The 23246-nt window shown below is 36.6% G+C and overlaps 1 protein-coding gene across 1 annotated transcript in view; it reads left to right on the top strand.

The window, feature by feature from the left end:
- The window catches only part of SLC2A13 (solute carrier family 2 member 13), a 367441-nt gene that overhangs the window by 235810 nt on the left and 108385 nt on the right, over positions 1 to 23246 (top strand). Inside the window, exons 5-6 of the mRNA XM_050750134.1 lie at positions 15126 to 15289; positions 22258 to 22378. Coding sequence (XP_050606091.1) covers positions 15126 to 15289; positions 22258 to 22378 — 285 coding nt within the window. The remainder of the gene's footprint in view (positions 1 to 15125; positions 15290 to 22257; positions 22379 to 23246) is intronic.

Raw genomic sequence — 23246 nt, 5'->3', positions numbered from 1 at the left:
GCTCTGTGTGTAGAGTGCATAAACTGAGTAAGAATTTCCATAACAGTTTCTTTTGTTACCCTCAATCTGTATGAGAATGGACTGTAGAGCTATTCTGTTAATTACACCCTAAAATGTTGAGTATTGCCTCTTAACAAGTTTGCATTTTCATAAGGTATTTTTGATGATTGGATGATTTTACATATGGAAAACACATCTGGACACTGCTTGGCATTTAGTAAGTGCTCAAAAATATTACTTCTTTTCCTCTTTTATCAGGAAATTATTTCTGCCCTCAGTTCCAACTCTAAAAGTGAGTCTCTTAGAGTCATAGAAAATACTCAATGACCATTAGCCATTATTATTTTTGTTTCTCTATTCTGTGTTTTTTTATGAAGTAACTTTAAATTTTCATAATAAAGAACAGGAAATGAAAAGGGGCATTTCTAAAACCAATTCTACACACTTAAAGGAAAGTAGAGAGTTAAGACAACATAGTCAATTCAAACATACCGAAATATTTAACTCAGAAATATCTCCCTAATTCTTTTTATTTTTCAGAATTAGCCAGATGGTTCAATGCTTCTCTGTGGGATCTGCGAATTAAAATGAATGTCTGTCATGTAGTACTCCCTAAATAAATGTATGCTGACTGATAGATAATTGCTTTTCTTCTTCAGATCACACTTCATATATACACATAGTTAGATTTTTCTTTCTGTTAGCTGCGAAAGGTCCTACTGGTCTGCTAATAATTGAGCAAGTAGTTTTAGTGCTGCATGTATGCATTGAAATGAACCAAGTGTAATTTTAGGCCTTTCTCTTTGAACATCAAAGGGCACAGTGCTGTCAACATGCCCGCATCAAGCCAGCAGCCTAATTTACTATTTAATAATACATTTGTGCGTCAGACCTCTCTTTGCCCAGGGCTGTTACAGTTCAACTAGTTCCTCTGCTGTTAAAAAATTGATCATCTTTCTTTCCCTGATATTTGGAAAAGGAACAGTAAAATTTATCTCTGTCGATTCAAAGGTCTGTTCACTTTAACCTTGACCTCTTTATTTCAGAAGTGTAAGAGGGCTTAAACACATGCAGAAGCTGTAAGGTAAAAGAAACCTTAAAATTAGTGAGTTAGGAAATAGCTCAAGGTAGAAGATGGTTTCTATACAAGAAACTTGCGCTGGAGTAATATCTATACAAACTGGGTCACAAAGCCTGACTTTTTAAAAGTGGTGTTGAACCAAATACATTAGAATCTCTTGAAATGAATCAGAATCCTGGGTAGGAGGAGGTTGGAGCTGGACAAAGAGGAAAGACAACTGGGAATTTTGCATTGGGAACAATCTTCAGATGATTCTGATTCAAACTAAAGTTTGAGAACCATGTTGCTCTAAATGTTTTACAGTTAGTACAAAAGGGAAGACATGTTTTATTCCATGATTCACGAGGTAGAAGCGAATTAATTCCTCAGAGAAGGACAAGAATTCCTACGTACTAAAGCCAGAGAGAATTTTTATCTGGGTGCTTTGGTGGTAATATAATGCTCATTGATATTTATCTTTTCGGAGAAAGTTTATTGTAATGATTGGAACTCATAGTTACTGGTTTTGATGTCTAGAACAGGTAAGCAATGCCATAGAAGTCCTTCATCCACATTGTAGAACCGGGGATTGAGGAAAAAATATAGCAAATATGCAATATTTGGTACAGAGATTCTCTCTGTGCTTCTTACATGTTAGATAACTGAATAAAGCCCATTACTTTAGCACCTTGTTTGCATTGTTGCTTTCTGTTTCACCTACTCTCTGTTTTTCTACAAGCCCACTCTTTTCATCGGGAGATGAAAGCATTCATTTGAGAGAGTAAGGAATTTCAAGTGAGGTTAGTCTGTGTTTTCCTCAATCTTTGCGAACTGGCAGTCCTGTTGACCTTCCTAGCCTCCTGTTCCTCCAGTGATCCTTCTTCCCTACTCAGTTTTTTTTTGCCTCATGAGCTGCAGTGGACAGAGCTCCTTTTCCATTTCATCATCAACCTCCTGCCTGAAAGGCAACTCTTAAATTTAGTCACAATTCATATCATTGTCATCTAGGAAGTCAAAATCAAGAAATTCCTTCCTGTCTATAATACCTGTCTCTGCCACTACAGTTTTTCTAATCAGGCACCTGAATAGATGTTTGTCATCCTACTTACGACTTACAGTCTTTCTGGTTCTTTCCAGTTCTCCCCGTGTATGATCCTTGGTTGATTTTAAATGCTTTCTCCAGCTAAACGCTGTGATAACTTGCATCTTGAATTCCTTGCCCCTTTGTATTGTTTTCAAATGTGGGACATGAGCAACAGTACTGTAGCTAATTGGCATCACTGATTAACTATTTGGACTGTAAGGTGGAGCTCATCACTGCCTTCATGTTCCAGCAGCTCTTTACCTTTACTGCTGTAATAGAACTCAGCCCACCAGTGTGTCCTTGTTATGTGCATGGCTGTCACCCTCAATGTTATGGGCTCCCACCCTCCCTGAACAGTCCCCAGATACTGTCTTTGTATCTTCTGCTACATCTGGCACATAGTGGGTCCTGAATAAGTGTATCTTAATTGCATCTTATTGAGACATTTGGCCATGATGTACTTATTTTCTACAAAAATGTCTAAATATTTGTTTAGTTGAATAGTTAGGCTTGTAATTTATTACTGTGACTTATTTGTAGTGTTTTAGGCACCCAAGGGTAACGGACATAGATTATTTAATTTAAGAAAATACTAAGTTTGGCGAAGGAAAAAATTCAAGGGTCTTTTATTTTCTGAAGACATATATGTAAGTTCCTTATGATTATAATTTCATGTTTGTTTAACTTAAAATAGTATTAGATTTAGTTTGGCTGGGTCCAGTGGCTCATGCCTATAATCTCAGAAATTTGGGAGGTCGAGACAGAAGGGTGACTTGAGGCCAGGAGTCTGAGACCAGCCTGGGCAACATAGTGAGACCCCATCTCTACATAAATACATACATTAAAAATATAGATTCAGTTTACAGAGTTGGAGGCTTATGGTGCCTGAATACAATGTATGACATTTTCCGGTCTACAAAATACTAACACTTCAAACAAAACTTTTAAATAATATATGCTTATTATAGGAAACTGGAAATGTGTAAAGAGGAAAAGGCATCAAAATCTCACCACCAGGAGATAGTCCGTCTACACGTTTTGATGGATTTGCCTTATTTTTCTGTGATTATTTTTAATAGATGAGATTCTACGTGAATATACTTCCGTATTTTGCTGTTTTCACTTCATCCTGCATGTTCCTGACCTCTTTCCCAGTTTGTGATTCCATAGAGATTCAGAGTTATAAATAATGTGCATAAAACTACATATATTTGCATAATCACATTTTTGTGACCAAGCTATAAAGTGTTGCTTTTATATAGAGTGAAAGTTCTTGCAAAGTTTTACTTACAAGTGAAGCTTTGAAGCCATTACAACTTAAAATAAAACACTGTCTTAATTCCCTTTTGAGAGTCAGTGCCAAGAGCAATGTTTTTCCGGAAGTAAATGCCATGACCTGCCCTTTTTTAACACTCAGGCTCTTAAGCCTCCTGAGAAGAATTTTAAATAAACTGTCACCTTTCTCCCTCCTGTTTGCTTTAATGAGGTGTTAGATTGACACAGCTTGGAATTTTTGAGACAATAAATGATGGAAGAAAAGACTAGTTTGTATCATTGTTTGGATCAAAAGCTCCCAAGACATATGTAGTTATTTTTCTGATGTAGTATTCTCCAGCCTTGAGGGCACCTGGGAACTCAAGGTGGCAGTGAGGTAGAAAGGAGTGCAGCTAAATCAGGAGAGCGATGGTGGTGGGGTGTATTCAGCAAAAACTAAGACACACTCCACCTTTCCTTTACATCCTGCTCCAGAGACTTTTTTTTTTTTAATCTCTTTAATCCTTTGGAATCTTTGAATGCTTTCTTATGAGCATTACCTATTACAATTATTAAAGAGATTAAAATTTAATCATATATACTTAACACTGAATTATATACTTTAAAAGGGTAAAGTGTTATGGTATGTGAATTATATCTGAGTAAAAATAAATAAGGGAAAAAAGAGGTGGAAAGCCATATGAACCCATTCATTTGTGTAAATAAACACTAAGTGTCTAAAAAATATTCATAAGCCTGCTTTGGTAGTTGCAAGAGTGAAACACACATAGATTATTCTTTCGGGAGTTTATAGAAATATGATAGAAATAGAAATATGATGTGTATTTAAGTAATTCTAATACCAGAAAAAACGTGGTGTGTGTTACTAAGAGAGGTACAGATAAAATTCTGGGGAAAAGTAGAAGGAAAGAGTAATAATTCTAGCAGCAAATGCCTTCCTAAAGAAGGAATTTAGAAGAGAGGTGTTCGAGTGTTGATTGATATTTGTGAATCAATGTAGATTGATTAGGTATGTTGGTAGATTTGATGGTGATGAGGCAGGGGAGCACCCATCTGATTGCTCACACTTCTTGGTGAGTATTAGGCAAGATTTCACCTGAGGCTGCATAGATTGGGTTAGTGGAAAGAAGGGAGATGCTAGGAAAGCATCCTTTGGAGAGTTGGAAAGTGTGCATCTTCGGAAATTTCAAGTGAGGATAATTTGTGTTTTTCTCGAGACCCTTTCAGCTGCTAGATGTAAATGCAGAGTAGAAGAATAACTGGATATAGGAAGAGTTGGAATTTATGACCTAAGTATAACAAAGGGTTAACAGGCTAGGGAATTTGAGAATGATGAAAAGAAAATGATGGTGGCAATGTTTTGGGGAAGTAATTTTCAAAGCAACATCAGCATCACCTGAAAACTTGTTGGAAAGGCGAATTCTTGGTTCTAGACCTACTGAATCAGAAATTCTGGGGACAGGGCCTAATAGTCTTGTGTTTTTGAACAGGTCTTTCAGGAGATTCTGTAGTACACCAATATCTGAGACCCTCTGGTTTGGGAAATATAAAGCATTTACATAGTAAGTACTGTTGTGGGTAAGGGGCAGGAATGAGTGATGATAAGTAACAAAAAAGAAGCAGTGTCTGGAATAAAGTCTACGTGAGAGTGACATATTATGTCAGTGGGGAATTCAAGTAAGTGAGCCTTGAGAGTAGGCTGTGCTGGCCAGAAAGGAAGATACTTAAAGGATTTTGGTGGTAGGACAGTTAAAAGAGACTCAGATGTTGTGTGGGTGGTCCATGTTGATGCCACTGTCACCAAGAATCATGATACAGGGCTACGAGTGGAGAAGAAACTTGTGAGGCCAGTACTGAAATCTCTATTGAATGAATAGTAACCAGAAATTGGACAGACAACTAAGTAAGAATTAGAGGATAGTACAGTCATTTCTTGCCCCTCTTTTCTTCCTCTCCCACTCCTCAGGCCCAGAGGTATCTAAAATATGAGAGAAAACAGCCTAGCCTCTGGATCTAAGCTGTAAGAAGGTTATGCCTCATGTCTAGACTTAGTTCACAGGGCACAGAAATAGAGTGTGGGAGGGCTGAGATGAGAGGATGATTGGGTCAAATTAGTGAATGTTACCACGTTAGTGTGGAGGTAAATGGCCAGGTATAAATAGGTCATCTGAAAGCCTTAGACTCCTTCTTGTTGCTGAAATAAGCAGAGAATTGAGACATGATGAGGCGAGGTGAAAAGCATTGTCTGACAAGATTAGAATCAGCACTTTTTTAGTAAACTGAAAAAGACAGTCATGGGGAAATGATGCATACCTAGCTTAAACATTTTATTTCTAGTTGTACAATAATTCATCATATCCACTGAGCTTCCAGATTTTTTTTCTTACATAAACCACACCCATATTGTCATCTATGAATTCCAGGCCTTCACGTAGAACCAGAACTAAAAGACACATATGAAGAAGCCCAAGGGCAGAATCTTTCTAGACTTTTACTTCTGTCTTATCCCTAATTTTTTATGGTTGTGTTACCCACACAACTTTTAAAATAACTCAGCCTTTACTGGCTTTTTCCAAAGCATGAAGTTTTGTTTTTAATGCAACAACTCTCTTTTAGTATTTTATGTTTTGTTGCTTTATGTAATATTTGATTGAATTATATAATTACAATGACAGGCATAAACAGGTTTGGGAACAATCACATGTAACTTGTTATACATACAGTTCAACAAATAGGAAATGTGAGCCTATGCGAAGTCCCATATGTTCAATGTCCAGTGGGGCATGTATTTTATAGAAAGAATTTATAGGTCAATATGGCAAATTGGTGAATTCAAGTTCAGATTAGAGAGCTTACTTCATTGTTCTCCACGATGCTTAAAGGAAAGTCAGTGATGTGGCTGAGCTAGGTGAGACAAGTAATTGGTCTTTCCTGAGGTCCCCAGAGGTATGAAGCCAGAGTGAGGGGACTCACTTCTGAGGCAGAGGGTAGGTCACGTTAACAACATTGACATATGTAGAAATCCCTTATAAGTTCCATTGGCACATTTTCTTCTTTGTTCTTCCAAAAAGACTAATAAAATTATTTAAATTATGAAAATTATTTTATAATATATTAAATGTGATTAATCAGTAAACTTTCTGCCGGTTTCTGTGATTTTTGTATCATTGCTTGATTTAATGGTAGTAGGATACAATTCACTAGTATGTTAGCTCAAATCACTCCTATGAAATATGTGCAATTGTGATTTCTACTTTTCTAACTTTTAATTTTGGCTTTATGTCTTGCATGTAAAAAGAGGATTTCTCAGTGTACCAAATACATGAAAATATGTTTGAAAATTTTAATAATTTAAAAAATAGTTCTTAAGATGTTTGTATCTTGAGTAAACCATTTTTCTTTTAAAGATATCGATGTATTTTCCATGTGATGATATGTTAGGCCATTCTTGCATTACTATAAAGAAATACTTAAGACTGAGTAATTTATATAGAAAAGAGATTTACTTGGCTCATGGTTCTACAAGCTTTACAGTAAGCATGGTGCTGGCATCTGCCCAGCTTCTGGGGAGGCCTCGGGAATCTTACAATCATGGAAGAAGGCAAAGGGGGAGCAGCCACGTCACGTGGCAAAAGCAAGAGCAAGCAAGAGAGAGAGAGTGCAGGGTGAGGTGCCACACACTTTTAAATGACTGTATGTTGTGTGAACTCACTATCATGAAGACAGGACCAAACCATGAAGGATCCGTCCCATGACCCAAACACACCCACCGGGCCTCACATCCAGCGTTGGGGATTACAATTCAACATGAGATTTGCATGGGGACAAATATCCAAACTACATCATTCCTCCTCTGGCCCCTTCCAAATCTCATGTCCTTCTCACATCGCAAAATACAATCTTGCCTTCCCAATGATCCCTCAAAGTCTTAACTCATTCCAGCTTAACTCAAACGTTCAAGGTCTCATATGAGACAAGGAAAATCCCTTCCACCTATGAGCCTGTAAAATAAAAATCAAAGTAGTTACTTCCAAGATACACGGGGGGTATAGACATTGGGTAAACAAATATTCCCATTCCAAAAGGGAGAAATCAGCCAAAAGAAAGGAAGAAAGGGGCTACCGGCCCCATGAAAGACTGAAACCCAGCAGGGCTGTAATTAAATGTTAAAGCTTCAAAATAATCTCCTTTGACTGCATGTTCCACATCCAGGGCACACTGCTGCAAGGGCTGGACTCCCAAGGCCTTGGGCACCTTCACCTTTGTGGCTTTGCAGGGTTCAGTCCCCAGGGCTGCTGTCATGAGTTGAAGTTGGATGCCTATGGCTTTTCCAGGTGCAGGGTGCAAGCTGCCAATAGATCTACCATTTTAGGGTCTAGAGGATGGCGGCCCATTTTTCACAGCTCCACTAGGCAATAGAGGACTCTGTTTGAGGGCTTCAACGCCACATTTCCCCTTGGCACTGCCCTAGTAGGGGTTCTCTGTGAGGGCCCTGCCCCAGCAGCAGGCTTCTGTCAGGGCACCCAGGCTTTCTCATGCATCTTCCAAAATCTCGGCAGAGGCTGCCAAGCATTCTTCACTTTTGCATTCTGCACACCTACAGCCTTAACACCATGTAGAAGCCACCAAGTGTTATGCACCTTCTGGAGCTGTGGCCTGAGCTGTACCTAGGCAGGCCCCTTTGAGTCACAGCTGGAGCTGAGTCACAGCCAGGATGTGGGGAGCAGTGTCTTGAGGTTGCACAGGGCAGTAGGCTCTGGGCTGGCCTACAAAACCATTCTATACTCCTAGGCCTTTGGGCCTGTGATGGGAAGACCTGTTGTGAAGGTCTCTGAAATTCCTTCAAGGCTTTTTTTCCCATAGTCTTGGCTATTAGCACTTGGCTTCCTTTTAGTTATGCAAATTTCTCTAGCAAGTGGTTACTCCACAGCATGCTTGAATTCCTCTCCCAAAAAAAGCTTTTTCTCTGTCTGCCACATGGCCAGGCTGCAAATTTTCCAAATTTTTGTGCTCTGCCTCCCTTTTAAATATAAGCTCCAACTTTAAGTAATTCCTTTGCTTCCTCATCTGAGAATAAGCTGTTAAAAGCAGACAGACCACTTCTTGAATGCTTCATTGCCTAAAAGTTTCTTCTGCTAGATACTGTAGTAATCAGTCTCAAGCTCAAGCTTTCACAGACCCCTGGGACATGAACAGAAAGCAGCCAAGTTCTTTGCTAAGGCATAATACATGTGACCTTTGCTACAGTTCCCAATAAGTTCCTTATTTCTACCTGAGACCTCGGTGGTCAAGACTTCACTGTCCATATCACTATCAGCATTTTGATCACAACCATTTAGTCAGTCTCTTAAAAGTTCCAAATTTTCCTTGATCTTCCTGTCTTCTGAGCCCTCCAAATTCTTCCAACCTCTGCCCATTACACAGTTCCAAAGTCACTTCCACATTTTCAGGTATCTTTATAGCAATGCCCCCCCTCCCCCAACCCCGGTATCAACTTTCTGTATTAGGCTGTTCTTGCACTGCTCTGAAGAAATACCCGAGACTTGGTAATTTATAAGGAAAAGAGGTTCAATTAGCTTACTCTTGTGTAGGCTTTTCAGGAAGAGTGGCGCTGGCATCTGCTCAGCTTCTTTGGAGGCCTTAGGAAGCCTGCATTCATGGCAGAAGGCAAGGGAGAAGCAGACTCATCACATGGCAAAAGCAGGAGCAAGCAGTAGGAGAGTGGGTGGGGAGAGGTGCCTCACCCTTTTAAATGACCAAATTTCATGAGAACTCACATCATGAAGATAGCACCAAACCTTGAGGGATCCGCCTCCATGATCCAAACATCTCCCACCATGCCCCACCTCCAGCACTGGGGATTACATTTCAACATAAGATTTGGGCAGGGACAAATATCCAAATTATATCAGATGGAAAATATGATGTATTTTTTGAGAATAAATTCAAACTACTGCATAGAGGTTTAGAAGATTGTAAAGATAGTGGTAACCCATTACTTAAATGGTTGGCTGATATCATTATGTCTGTAAACATTGGAATTCGCATGTTTTTAAATGTAAGTTCAGTGTATCTTTCCACAAGTCCATGACCTGAGTTTTAAAAATTAGGTTTGTAGATTATTCTTATCTAAATATGTCATCCTCTGCCCTATGAAAGAGAATATAGTTATTGCCTAAATTTTTCTGGAACTAATTAACCTTTAAGTGGATGCCCTTGTGAGAGTTATTGATACGATTTGGCTGTGTCCCCACCCAAATCGCCTCTTGAATTGTAGCTCCTGTAATCCCCACATTTCATGGAAAGGACTCAGTGGGAGGTAATTGAATCATGGGGGCAGAATTTTCCCATGCTGTTCTTGTGACAGGGAGTAAGTCTTATGAGATCTGATGGTTTTGTAAAGGGTAGTTGCCCTGCACACTCTGTCTTGCCTGCCCGTGTGTAAGATATACCTTTGCTCCTCTTTTGCCTTCCACCATGATTGTGGGGCCTCCCCAGCCATGTGGAACTCTTGAGTCCATTCAACCTCTTTTTATTTATAAATTATCCAGTCTTGTATATGTCTTTATAGCAGCATAGAACAGACTAATACAGTTATCCTTGTTTTTGAGTGTATAAACAGTCTCCCAATAGGAAAATATAATTCTTTTTAGTTAAAAGAACCTTTTAATGTAATGGCATTTTAAATTCTCTGTAGTCAATGTACTTTGGCATATTGTACCAAAAAAAAAAAAAAGTAACACTAGGAACTAAAAGAGCTAAAGAACATAACTTAGATAATGGAAGTCTTTACTACTCCATACTTTCTCATGTAACTTGGCCTATATCACAATATGAATATGGCCTATAAGAGTATTGAGTAAGTCAACAGTTAATTTGTCCTACTTAGATTGGCTCTTGTCAGGAAGAATATGTTCCATATCCCTTTTATTTATGAAATATAAATGTCTTTATAGTCCCATGCCAGCAAAAATTTGTCTTTATTATGAGCTGATACATTTTATTTTGTCAAACAGTTAAAATTTTCTAAAATGTTTACTATTTTGCCTTGGCTGCCAGGAATTTTAGAGCTAACTCGTAGTGTTTATACAGGCAAGGTTTTCATATAATTATCTTCATGTTCTACCTCTCTCTTATCAGTCTTTAATTTTTAATTTAGTAAGTCTATCAGGTGTTTTTTAGGATAATTATTCTTAATTTCTTCTCAAAAGTTTACAGTAGATAAATTCAATAAATCCAGCAGACACTTATTTTACTGTTAATTCTATAATGCAAGTAATAGTGAAAAAGATAGCTTTTTGAGAAATTCCTAGGAAGTGCTTTGTTCAAATAGGAACTTAGTAGATGTATTTTGTTAAGCATATGAAGTACTCATGTTTAGTCTTTTATTGCTAGTTAAAAGTCAGCATGAGGATAAATTGTCATTTCCAAAGCCTATATGTTTTTGTTTTGTGTGAGTCAGATTTAAAATTTAGGACTGGAAGCTGAGTGTCACATAATCTCTAAGATACCAATGCATGTAGAGTTCCGGCCTTGGCTGTCCTTAAATGTCTACAGAGAGTTGCAAACCTTTCAACTTCACTCTGGGGAAGAGATAGTATGTGTGAGATGACCAAAGTTTGCCCAGGGAATCTTTGAAGAAGATGATAGTTTGTCTGATAGATATTATAAAATGACTTTGAAAGGAGAGGGTATGCCTGCTTTGAGTCTAAAAAGGAAAGAAAGCCTTTTTCAGTTGGTCATATTGTTCTTTTATGCATAAGAAGGTTCCCTTATGCCTTTGTGCAACTTTTGAATGAATACAGTCCCTTGAAAATGCAAACTACTGCATAAAGGTTTAGAAGATTGTAAACACAGTGGTAGGTAGCTCATTACTTAAATAGTTGGCTGACATCATTATTTATGAAAACATTGGAATGTACTTTGTAAATGTAAGTTAAATATATCTTTTCATAAGACCATGGCCTGACTTTTAAAAGTAAGTTTGTGAATAGCTCTGACCTAGATATGTCATGTCCTGCCCTATGAAAGAGAATGTAGTTATTGCCTGATTTTTCTAGAACTGATTACCTTTTAAGTAGATGTCCTTGTCTTTCATTCCTTCCTTCTCATTATAACTGTTGGCTTTTGTTTATTTTACTGCTTATTAGTACGTTTACCGTGATAGCCAGAATAATGGTCCCCCTAAGGACATACATACGCATCCTAGTTCCCAGAGCCTGTGAATATGTTACATTACATGGCAAAAGGAAATTAAGGTGCAGACTGAATTAAATGTGCTAATCAGTTTATTTTAATTAAAGAGATTATTCTGGATTTTCTGAGTGGAGCCAATCTAGTCACAAGGGAGGCAAAGCAAAGGTCATAGTGAAGTAACATGAGAGGGACTTGACAAATCATTGTTGGCTTTGAAGACTGAGGAAGGGGGCCACCAGCCAGGGAATTAGGAGACCTCTAAAAGCTGCAAAAGACAAGGACATGATTTTTCCCTGGAGCCTCCAGGAAGGAACAGAGCTCTGCTGACACCTGTGATTTTTGACCCCCAGTGAGACACTTGTCAGATTCCTGACCTACAGAGCTGTCAGATAATAAATGTGTTTTGTTTTAAAGTCACTAAGCTTGTGGTAATTTGTCATGGCTGCAACACAAACTAATATATTTATCAGTGTTTTAGAGAAAGGAAGATGAAAATCAAGGCAGTCTGTAAAGGACAAAATTTAGTGTGGGCTGAAGTCGCAGCTCTTGCTGAGAGGGAGATACAAGGCTGTCAGTGAATTTCAGCCCCTCCTCTTACTGTTTTCCATTAATCCAGATAATCTGCAATTGCCTGTTGCCAGTATAATGACTTGAAATAGGCTTCAGAACAATATACCTTTAGTTCAGTCGGCCTCCAGTCCACCCACTTGGCTATCACCGGAGTAATCTCTTCATAGAACAGATTTAATCCTGTTATTTCTCTTTAAACTCCACTTTGTGATTTCCCATTGCCTACAATACAAAGTCCTTACATTCAAATCCCCTCCATGACAGAGGTTTCTGCTATAGCCTTACATCATACTTCTCATTTGTATGCGTTCTTTTTTTTTATTTTTTAATTTTTTTGAGATGGAGTTTTGCTTTTGTTGCCCAGGCTGGAGTACAATGGCACGATCTTGGCTCACTGCAACCTCCGCCTCCCAGGTTCAAGCAATTCTCCTGCCTCAGGCTCCTGAGTAGCTGGGATTATAGGCGCCCGCTACCATGCCCAGCTAATTTTTTGTATTTTTGGTAGAGATGGGGTTTCACCATCTTGGCCAGGCTGGCTTTGAACTCCCGACCTCAGGTCATTTGCCCGCCTTGGCCTCCCAAAGTGCTGGGATTACAAGTGTGAGCCACTGTGCTCGGCCCCTCATTTGTATGCATTCTATGTTCAACCAAGGTGAAGTACTTATGTCTGTGAACCCAGCGTACCATTTTGTACTTTGGTCCTTCAGATATGTCATTTCGGTGACCTCTAATGCCCTCCCCCATTGTCAGACCTGCTGGCAAACCTCTATGACAAGGCACAACTCAAACATTAATTCCCTGGAAAATCAAGGAATATTCTACAGCAAATAAATTGTTTGCTCTGTTCTTTATGCCTCACTGTTAATTGTACGTGTTGTGATATTAAAATATTGTCTTTCCGTTTCATTCTTTTAAATTAAACTATGAGCTTCTTGAGGGCAGCAACAGGATTCAATAACATATCTGTGGGATCTTAGTAATTCACATAGCTTATACACTAGGTACTTAATAAATAAATATTCAGTGTACAAGTGATTATGTTACCTAACCTGGCCAGAAGACACAGAAGTGCTATTAGAATGCAGGTTTCTGAATTCCAGGTCAGTTTTTGGTTGCATTCTGACTCTATAACTTAAGTACTGAAAATACTTTGTATAGCTATGTAACATTTTTCATTTTAAATAAAATTTAGACAACTTATTCTGTTTTATACCACTCTCTGTTCTGTTCATTTAACACTTGTGATTTGATTGTTTTATTAAAAATGAAAGCATCAAAATAGCTTCTGTTTTAATTTTCCCCTGCCTCTATTTGGAAGAATTATTTTGCACAATGTAACTATTTTTATTCTTAAATTATTTTGAAGACTCTGAAACTTAGTAGCATGACACATGTCAAATTCTTTTGGCTTTAAATGTTTGAATTTTCTCTCAATGTTTCTATTTTCTGCCTTTTTAGATTTGGTATTCATATTAGTTTCTTAGTGATTACATGTAAGGTTTGACATTGCCATACAGATCTTTATGAAAATGTATATGGTAGAACTTGGAAACTATAAAACACTACACAAATGGAATGAATTGTTTTCATAATTTTTATCATCACTTTACACTCTGACTGCAAAACATTCGCAGTTTTCATGATGATGGGAATAATTCCACTGGGAATTTCTCTTTTTGCAATAGCTGTCAGAATTCAGTCTTAAAATGGTTGGCATGCTTTTTAGTGTGATCAGTAAAACACATCCTTCATGCTGCATAGTTAATTTATAGGTTTGATTTATTAATTTAAAAAAGGAAAACACTTTTTTTCAAGATGAATGAGTCCATATTGGTATTAAAATTTTACATAAGAACCATCATCATTAGTTTAAAAAATAGACAGAAGCCATTGGTTAATCAATGAGACTTAAACATATTAAAAACAGATTTGATTTTTGAAATATTATGAAGGTATTGATAAATATTCAGAAACTGTAGATTTTTAACTATGGAAATATCCAGCCTGATTTAACATATTGCTTGGATGACCACTGTCTGATTTGAGTAAAGCTAACTTGTTTTAGAATGGCTTGAAAAACTGGGCAAAGCCATGGTTCAGAATGTGTCTTTAAGGTTTGAATTCTATCACATTTCATCAGTGGCTCACCAGCAGTACTTTGCTTTCTTTGTTTTCAGGTTAACTTTAAAGTAATCAGCTGGTTTAGCTATTAATGTTTCCACCAGAAAAGAAATGTCTTGTGGGAAAGCTGTCATCCTTAAATGTGCCAGACATATCTTCCATTGTGCATCAACAAACTGGCATTATCTTTTTAAAGCCAGTCTCCAGTGAGTTCACTTAGCATGAAATGAGTCTACAGAGCCTAATCATACTAGAGACGTTAGCTCACCAGAGTACCCTTTTTCAGGAAACATAAATGATTCTCATGGACCTCATATCAGTTTCTCATCTTTTTACACAATGCCAAATACATTCTGACACTGTCTTACTCATTGTGTCTTTTTTGAGGAGTTCCTTCACTTGTCCCAGATTTTTACCATTATATTACATTCTCCTACGGCAGCCTTTTAAGGACATTAATTCACAGTGTATGATGACTTCTGATTCATTCCATGGACTTGGAGTTTATGATAGTTTTAGTGAAACTACCAGCTGCCATTGTCCCTACTTGTGGGATGTGCATCACTTTGGAAGTCTTCAACCTTTTCTACTTGCTCAGGTGCCTCTTCTTGATTATCCAAACTCCAAAATAAATTTATTTGAACATAGTCTTTATATTGTGATCTTTTCAACAGCTTGCATTAATTCCCATGTTAATTTGATGTTATTACCGTAGCTATCCATATTATTTTTTTAAGTTGAATACATCATTTTCTATCAGAATAACCCTGTTTCTTTGGGTAACTATCAATAGCAATTGTTTTATTCATTGCTTTGCAGGTACTACAGTGCAACCATTCTGCAGATGTCTGGTGTTGAAGATGATAGACTTGCAATATGGCTGGCTTCAGTTACAGCCTTCACAAATTTCATTTTCACACTTGCAGGAGTCTGGCTTGTTGAGAAAGTGGGCCGCAGAAAGCTTACCTTTGGTAGTTTAGCAGGTAGGTGCCTGGATGAAGAATTCAATTATAAACTTTATTTCCTAATAACTTCAAGTTTAACCTTCAAAAATACAATACTTACACCACTTCTAATATTGATTTCTCAGCCAAACAACAAGAAAATTAGAGTCCTTCTAGACCAAAAATGAAAAAAAAAAAAAGAGCTTTTAACAACTCTTACATTACGTGACTAGAAACTAGAATTTGAGTAGAAACAAACTGCAAGAATAATTTTGATCTACTGAGAGTAACATTTTTCTGTTATTTGAGTTCCACTCAAAAGTATAAAAGTGAAAAAAAATTGTTTTCTGTTCTATCCTTTTTTGAAAAACTAAAACTTTGGATTCAGAAACTCACTTTTTAACATAGGATATATTTTTAAATTTGGAATACAATGGAATTAAATTTGGAGCATTTTTTTTCAAAGATCTTTCAGCAGGAGAGTATTAGAACCATGTAATTTCTTCATGAAGCAGGGACAGACTCTTTCTGTGTTTGAAACAAGCCTAAGTTCCAGGGTAAATTCTGGTTGGTTAAATGTATTTTTATTGATAGCGAAATAAAGCAAAACCTTTTTTTTTTTTTTTTTAATTCCCAAGTATCTTTTCTGTTTAAATTCTGCCCATTTTATTTATTATTTCACTGTAACACAAGGACTGTTTCATTGATAGAATGAGACCCACATCTTTAACATTGTTTTTACATGATTGCATGATATAATTTTCTAATTTTTTTCAAATATACAAGTACATTCCTATGTACAATTAACTGCACTCTAATAACTCCTTTATAAGTTTATTTGGAGTGAGAATATATTTTTCCATTAAAATATAGTTTCCAGGGCAGTATTAACTAAATTCTATTTTAATCAAATTATATCTAAAACATTGATCTAATAGAACTGTTTCAGGCGCTCATCCCAGATTTGATGAGAAAATACATTCTAAGTTCCAAACTCAGTTATCGGAAATACTTGCCCTCTCCTGGCCCTCATTCCAGAAGGAAGAGTAGAATGTTTTCACCTTCTTTTCTTGCCTAAGCAGTGGGAGCCCTTGAATCCAATAATGTGTGCTGAACTGCAGTATCAGTGTTTGAGGGAAAGGTGAGAGATTGTCTGATTAAGGGGCAAAGGTGATTGCCTACAGCCAGGATACATACTGAACTAAGACAGTAGGTAAATGAATAAAAATGAGGGACAAGTAAGGGTTTCAAAACCATGTTTATAAACCTGTTGAAGAAACCAGAGATATTTAGCCTAGAGAACAGACTAAAGACAGAAGCCTACCAGGTATCTTATTTTAGCAGATAGTAGATGTTATAAGGACACAGATTTTTACTTAATACAAGAAAAATATTCCCAATAATCAGAGCTATCCAGCAATGAAGTGGGGTGTCTCGTTAGGATAGTAAACTCTCAACAAAAGGATTACCATCAGGCAGTGAAGTGTTAAAAATAAATTCCCACAGTGGGCTGGAAATTGGATTTGCTGACCCTTGATTTTCAGATGAAGGCTAAGAAGAGATAATAGCTGCTTTTAAATATTTTTAATGGATGACACCCTTCTTTTTAAATAGAACTCCAGTATATTACTACCTCAAGAAGTCTATGTTTTTAAATAGAACTTAATTGCTGCTTCAATTTGGGATTTGGCCTTTGAGATCTGGGGAAAACTGACTAAACATTATTTCTAGCAACCTGTATTCCTTCATTTGGTATTCCAATAAAACACTTTCTTATCAGTTCTGTAGGATTTTTGAGCCCTTATCGATGTAGAGCCCCAGACTGTTTGGATTTGAATAGCGTGACTTTAGGCAAGGTTCTCTTTCCTTATGTGTGAATGGGGATTAATTATCATCCCTACTTCACAGAGATGTAATGAGGATTTAACACATTTACAGATGTATAGGATTTCAAATACTACCTGACACAGAGAGTAAAGGGCTCAGAGCATTTTAGCTGTCACAGCATTATTGTTACCAAAGAGTGAGCCTTTGTTGTTTAAACCTTACTGCAAAAGCAGCCTCCATCATCATAGTCTAGGAACCTTCCTGAACTCTTCTGGCCTATGTCGTGTTTCCCTCTCAGTGTAAGTCTTCTGCCCAAGGATTCCCAGAGCCCATCCCTGACTGTTAAGAAGAAGTATTAAGACAATTCCTTGGGAAGCACCAAGGGATTTCAGGGTCTCCTTCTCATGAGCAACCTATAGGCACTTTTCTTTCCTGCCTCGTTCTCTTTGCAGCTGAAACCCACCAAGGCCTCAGTTCTGTCCACTACAAACACTGTACAGTGATTTCTCCAGCTTGAGAGACACAGTCTATTTGATTTCCTTATTATGTGGCCAATTAAAGTGATACAGTGGATATTACAATGGTTTGAGAAGTCCTGGTTTCTTGTCACAAGCCTCACCGGTCTCCTCTGTTACCTGTACACACAGTAATTGGTGCCATTCATGTGGTTCTTGAGTTTCGGTGATTAAATAGGTCCTACTAGAAGATAATGACCAGTGGACCTTTACACCTTCAGAAGAAGATGTACCACTTAACAACCTTGTAACATATTAGTATTATTCCAGTGTGACCCTCACTCACAATAGATTTTTCTTTCACATTCCTATACTGATTGATTCTATGTTAGTTGTATTTTTATTTCGGTGTGTTTTTGTTTTATTCATTTATATGTAGGTATATACTTGATATTTTAATGGTACTAAGTATTAACATACTGTTCTATGTTAAGTTTCTTAAATTGGCTATAGCCTAGAATTTTTAACCTTTGATTCAATATTATTCCCTGTTTTGTGTTTTTATTATCATTTATTTTATTATATTGGACTAAGAATAGTGAAAAATGTTATATCAAGATGGTTTTTTGTTAGATATTCATTCTTTTAAGATGACTACAAATAAAAACTATGTACGCCTGGGCAAAGGAACTCTTTATACAAAGAAATACAAAATATGTAGTCCATGAGTAATTTTAAATGTAGGACATTTTTGGTGGTCGGACTTTTTGTATTTTTTTTTTTTTTTTTTGCGACTGAGTCTCCCTCTGTTGCCCAGACCTGGAGTGAAGTGGCATGATCTCGGCTCACGGCAAGCTCCGCCTCCCGGGTTCACACCATTTTCCTGCCTCAGCCTTCCGGTAGCTGGGACTATAGGCGCCTGCCACCACACCCGGCTAATTTTTTGTATTTTTAGTAGAGACAGGGTTTCACCGTGTTAGCCAGGATGGTCTCGATCTCCTGACCTCGTGATCCACCCGCCTCGGCCTCCCAAAGTGCTGGGATTACAGGCGTGAGCCACTGCACCCAGCCATCTTTTTGTATTTTCAAAGCTTGTTCAGAGAACTGCACTTTTCTGGTAAATATTACAAATTTAGTGACAACTTCTTGATTCTTTTAATATTGGAATATTTATATTTTTGTAGCTTTATTGGGAATGAATCACAAAGCCAGAAAGATTGTGTTTTTCCCCCTCATGTTTTGGTAGTTTATATTTCTGAAAACTTCACTCACACACTGTCTTCATCACAATTGCCAAGGGTACTTATTTTAAAACGTGGATTATTGGGCCTTAACCCAGATCTACTAACTTAGAATTTCTGAAAATGAGGCTTGAAATATGTACACTTTAGACAGGTTCCCTAGGTGATACTTACACACACAAAGTGTGAGAACTACTCCTCTAGTAGAGTCATGGGAAGGGAAATGATTTTCGTTTCTCTCAGTATTTACTAATAAGCAAAACACTGTACCTGGTACTGATTATTACATCAGATATTTTTAATAATGCTATTTATTCAGCACTCTTCACTTCCTGTGGAGAATATTTTTATTTTCAAAATTATATCAAAATTTCAAAATCTAACACTGTATTTGGTTAAGACAGACTCTTCTCTTGAAACATAAAGAACATGCCAAAACTACACAGTACACCAGATAAAATTCTTTCATCCAAAGCCTTCTTGTATTAGACTCAAATCCAGGTTGTAATAATGAATAACTTTACAATAACCAGATTGTTTTTAAATACTAACAAATGATTGATAAAACATCTGTAACTTACTAAATATAAGGAAAAAGGTAATTCAAATCATTTTATGCGTTAATAGTGTATATGAGTAGATGATAGGACTAAGTGATTACTTAAAAATTTATTTTAGAAATAAAGTCATTTAAGATACCATTTCCTTCTTGTAAGGAGCTTATCATGTCATAGGGGTTTTAGCCCTGTCTTGGCATCATAACCACTTGTGGAACTCTGTAAAACTCAGATATTTTGTACTGATCTTCTGGAGACTGCTTCAGAGGTTGAGGTACATCCAGGCATTTGCTTCCAACAGGAAGCCAGGATTCAGAACCATCACTATCTGTAATAACAAAAGTAAGAGTGTAATGCTGGCTTTTTAAAATATTTTCCTCCAAAATGGGCCAAAAGAAAAATAAATTTGGCATAAGAATAGTTAACTTTTGCCTATTTAGGAATTTTGTATATCCAGAATAGTTTATTTCAATAGTTTATTTCTCATAATTTTTAGGTTGGTTGGACTTGTTAAGAGAGAGATGTAGAGTCATATTATCCATATTGCAGAACTCTCGTTTAGGATAGTTATACCATACTAACCTCATGAGTTTAATTGGATTGTCTTAACAGTTTTTTTGTTTTTTTCAAAAATAGCCAACATTGCAAAAATGTATAGTATGGTGGTCCATCCATTCAACCAATATTTATTTCAATCTTTATATGCCAGGCATATAAAGTTCAACTAGAATTGAACTTTACTGGGTATGCGCTAGGCATATCATCTTAGAGTTTATCATTTTCATGGAGATAGGTTATTTAATGAGTGTTATGAAAGAAGAGACTCATCTTTCCTTCACATCTTAATATATCAAAGTTTCCTGATTTAAAAAAAAGTCTTACCTGTTGGACATGGCAATAAGATATGGATGTAATTTGGGCAAATAGGGACTCAGAATTTTTGATGGACAGACTAACAGTAAATCTCATGGTTGGGTTGTTTTGTTTGAGGAGAGAGGTATGATCTTCATAACAGACCTATTACATCTCTTTTCTGTTTTTCAATTTGGGGCTTGATAGTCTTTTGAGAAAAGTAATGGCTCAAACTATTCCTATTTCTGGTTTGAATTTTAAGCCAACAGTAGTTAAACAAACTGTAATTTTAGTTTTATTGCATTATTGGCCTGGTTTTGTGAAATAGACTTCTGACCTTTCTTTAATCTTCCCCATCCTTCAACTTTGTTCTGTTATTTTGAAGGTTTGCTGTGGCTGCTGCTGCTGCTTGTAATAATAATCATAGCATAATAGCTAACATGTCATAGCATTAAAACATCTTTCAAATACATTATAACATTTAAAATTCACTATAAGTCCGTAAGGTGAGTATTTTCACTAAGCCCTATTTTACAAAAGACAACATTGAATTGTGGAAAGGTTGTGTCCCTTATCCAAGATCACAGAGTCAGTAAACAGCAAAGCTAGCTAAAAACTATAGCCATCTGATCCCAAGGTCACCTCTGCACCCATAATGCCTGGCTTCACACACCTACTATGTCTTAAATAAAAACACCTCAACTATTATATATAGTACCCTGTTGTACTTCCACAGTGCTTCTCAATGTTCTTTTTAAAATCTATTTTGAATAATATTTTTGTTCGTAATTTAAATTCCCTCCAAGCTTAACTAATGAAAGCTTAACTATGACTAAACTGCCTTCCTAAATTCCATGTTTTAAACTTATTTTCTCTCATTCAAATAAGGTGTACACACTAATACAGCCATGTTCTCTTTTTTAACTTTTATTTTAATTTCACAGGTACATGTGCAGGCTCATTATATAAGTAAACACATATCTCAGAGGTCTGGTGTACAGATTATTTTGTCACCCAGAAAATAAGCAAAATACCTAATAAGCTGTTTTTTGATCTTCTCCTTTCTCCCACCCTCTACCCTCAAGTAATCCCCTGGTGTCTGTTGTTCCCTTCATTGTATCCATGTGTTTTTATCATGCAGCTCCCACTTTTTAATGAGAACATGCAGTATTAGGTTTTCTATTTCTGTGTTAGTTTGCCAAGGATCATGGCCTCCAGCTCCATCCATGTTGCTGCAGAGGACATGATCTCATTCTTTTTTACAGCTGCATGGTATTCCATCATATTTGCTTTCTCCATTCTTCCCATGACCCTTTTCGTTCATCCTCACAATGTCTGTGACTCAAACAATAGTCAGAAACTTGAAAAATGTCTTATTTACAATTAGGATGTCTATCAGGGACACAAAAATTATTCTTTTAAGTAATATGCTTAATCACCATTCCTATATGTTAGCATCAAAACAAATATTTCACTTTCAAATACCAACAAGAAAGAAAAAAGAATACATGTGATATATTATTTCTGGTACCTTAAAATCTTCAAAAAATGCTACTCCATTTTAATAAAACATGCTCTTTCAACTGCTTTAGAAATAACTCATTTGTTAAACTAAAAAGGTTCACCAATTTAAGTCTTACATGATTGAATGTCATTAGAAGAATTTTCTTGGCATCAAAAGGAACACTTGATGGAAATCTATTGTCTTTCATACTTCCTGATATGTTAGGCACTCAATAATGTTGTCACATTAATTGATTTTGAGATTTTCAGGAATCCTAGGTGTGTGTGGTTTCTTTTAAGAAATCGTTACCAATTTACTGTTTGGCTAGCAAATGTATTTGTTTTGAATTTCACTCTCATCATGTCTCACCATGAATGTGCTAGTGAATAGTTCTGATAATTTCTTTATACATTGGGAGCATTGTTTTTTTAAAATCCATTGAAGATAGAGCACGGTACTTTTTTTCAGAGGGTTTTGTTTGTTTGTTTTTTGGTTTTGTTTTTACCAAACCCTGTCTGCTTTAAAATAATATTGTCAACTCTTCTCTAATATAAATTTTTTTTTTTTTAAGGTACCACTGTAGCACTCATTATTCTTGCCTTGGGATTTGTGCTATCAGCCCAAGTTTCCCCACGCATCACTTTTCAGCCAATAACTCCGTCAGGTCAGAACGCCACTTGCACAAGCTACAGGTGAGATTTCATTATGTTCTTCTTCACTTACATGACTCAGGTAACTTTTTTGCTTGCTTTTAACTTTTTTAAAGTTGTAGAGATGAGTAGGAGCTTGCTAGGCATCCAGTCTTATGTAAGAAGGGAAGAAAATGGGAAAGGTGGTAGAGAGGGGCCCCCAGGAAGAGGAACAGCTTGTGCAGATGTGTGAGTGTAAGGATTTGTGAGTATAAGGATTTAAGGAAACAGTGAGTTATTAGACACAATCTTAGTGATGTTTCTATGGAAATTAAAATTAGGGATTGATACTGAATCTAAGCAGGAATACAGAAAAGCTATTTTAGATCATATACTATTCAGTGACCTCTATATTCCAAGCAAAATAAATAACTTTAATCAGTAATTAAACTTTTACAAGATGCACATGCCCTCTGAATATTCTGACAATTTGTACTGATTTGCATGGATATCCTCTTATTCATTTAAACAGAAGAAAAGGTTTGCCTCAGTGCTGAGGCTCTTTCAGAGAATCAGGAAGTAAAAAGTGATGGTGGAAAAACACAAAATGTTATAATGGCTAGCTGCAGGCCTAAGACCTCATTACATCTATCATTATGTGATAATTAGATTTAAAAGCAGACAAACAGATAGATGGACTGAGAACACATAAATGAAAGTTTGAGTGATTGGACACATCAATTAATATATTTGGCAGCAGAGCTTCAAAGTTTTGAACTGAATTTTAGCCACTGTAAAGTCTAGTAATCCCTTTAAAACATATGGATAGAATAAGACCTAGCCTTAAAAAAAATTTATATTCCTTTAGCTTGAAATAGATGGACGCAAGTCTCAAATCAATGAGTAAATGATTTATTAACTCATACAATCC

Source organism: Macaca thibetana, chromosome 11, assembly GCF_024542745.1.
Source record: "Macaca thibetana thibetana isolate TM-01 chromosome 11, ASM2454274v1, whole genome shotgun sequence".
Taxonomy (NCBI): domain Eukaryota; kingdom Metazoa; phylum Chordata; class Mammalia; order Primates; family Cercopithecidae; genus Macaca; species Macaca thibetana.
Note: the sequence above shows the minus strand (reverse complement) of the source record. Positions and strands in the feature narration are given on the sequence as shown.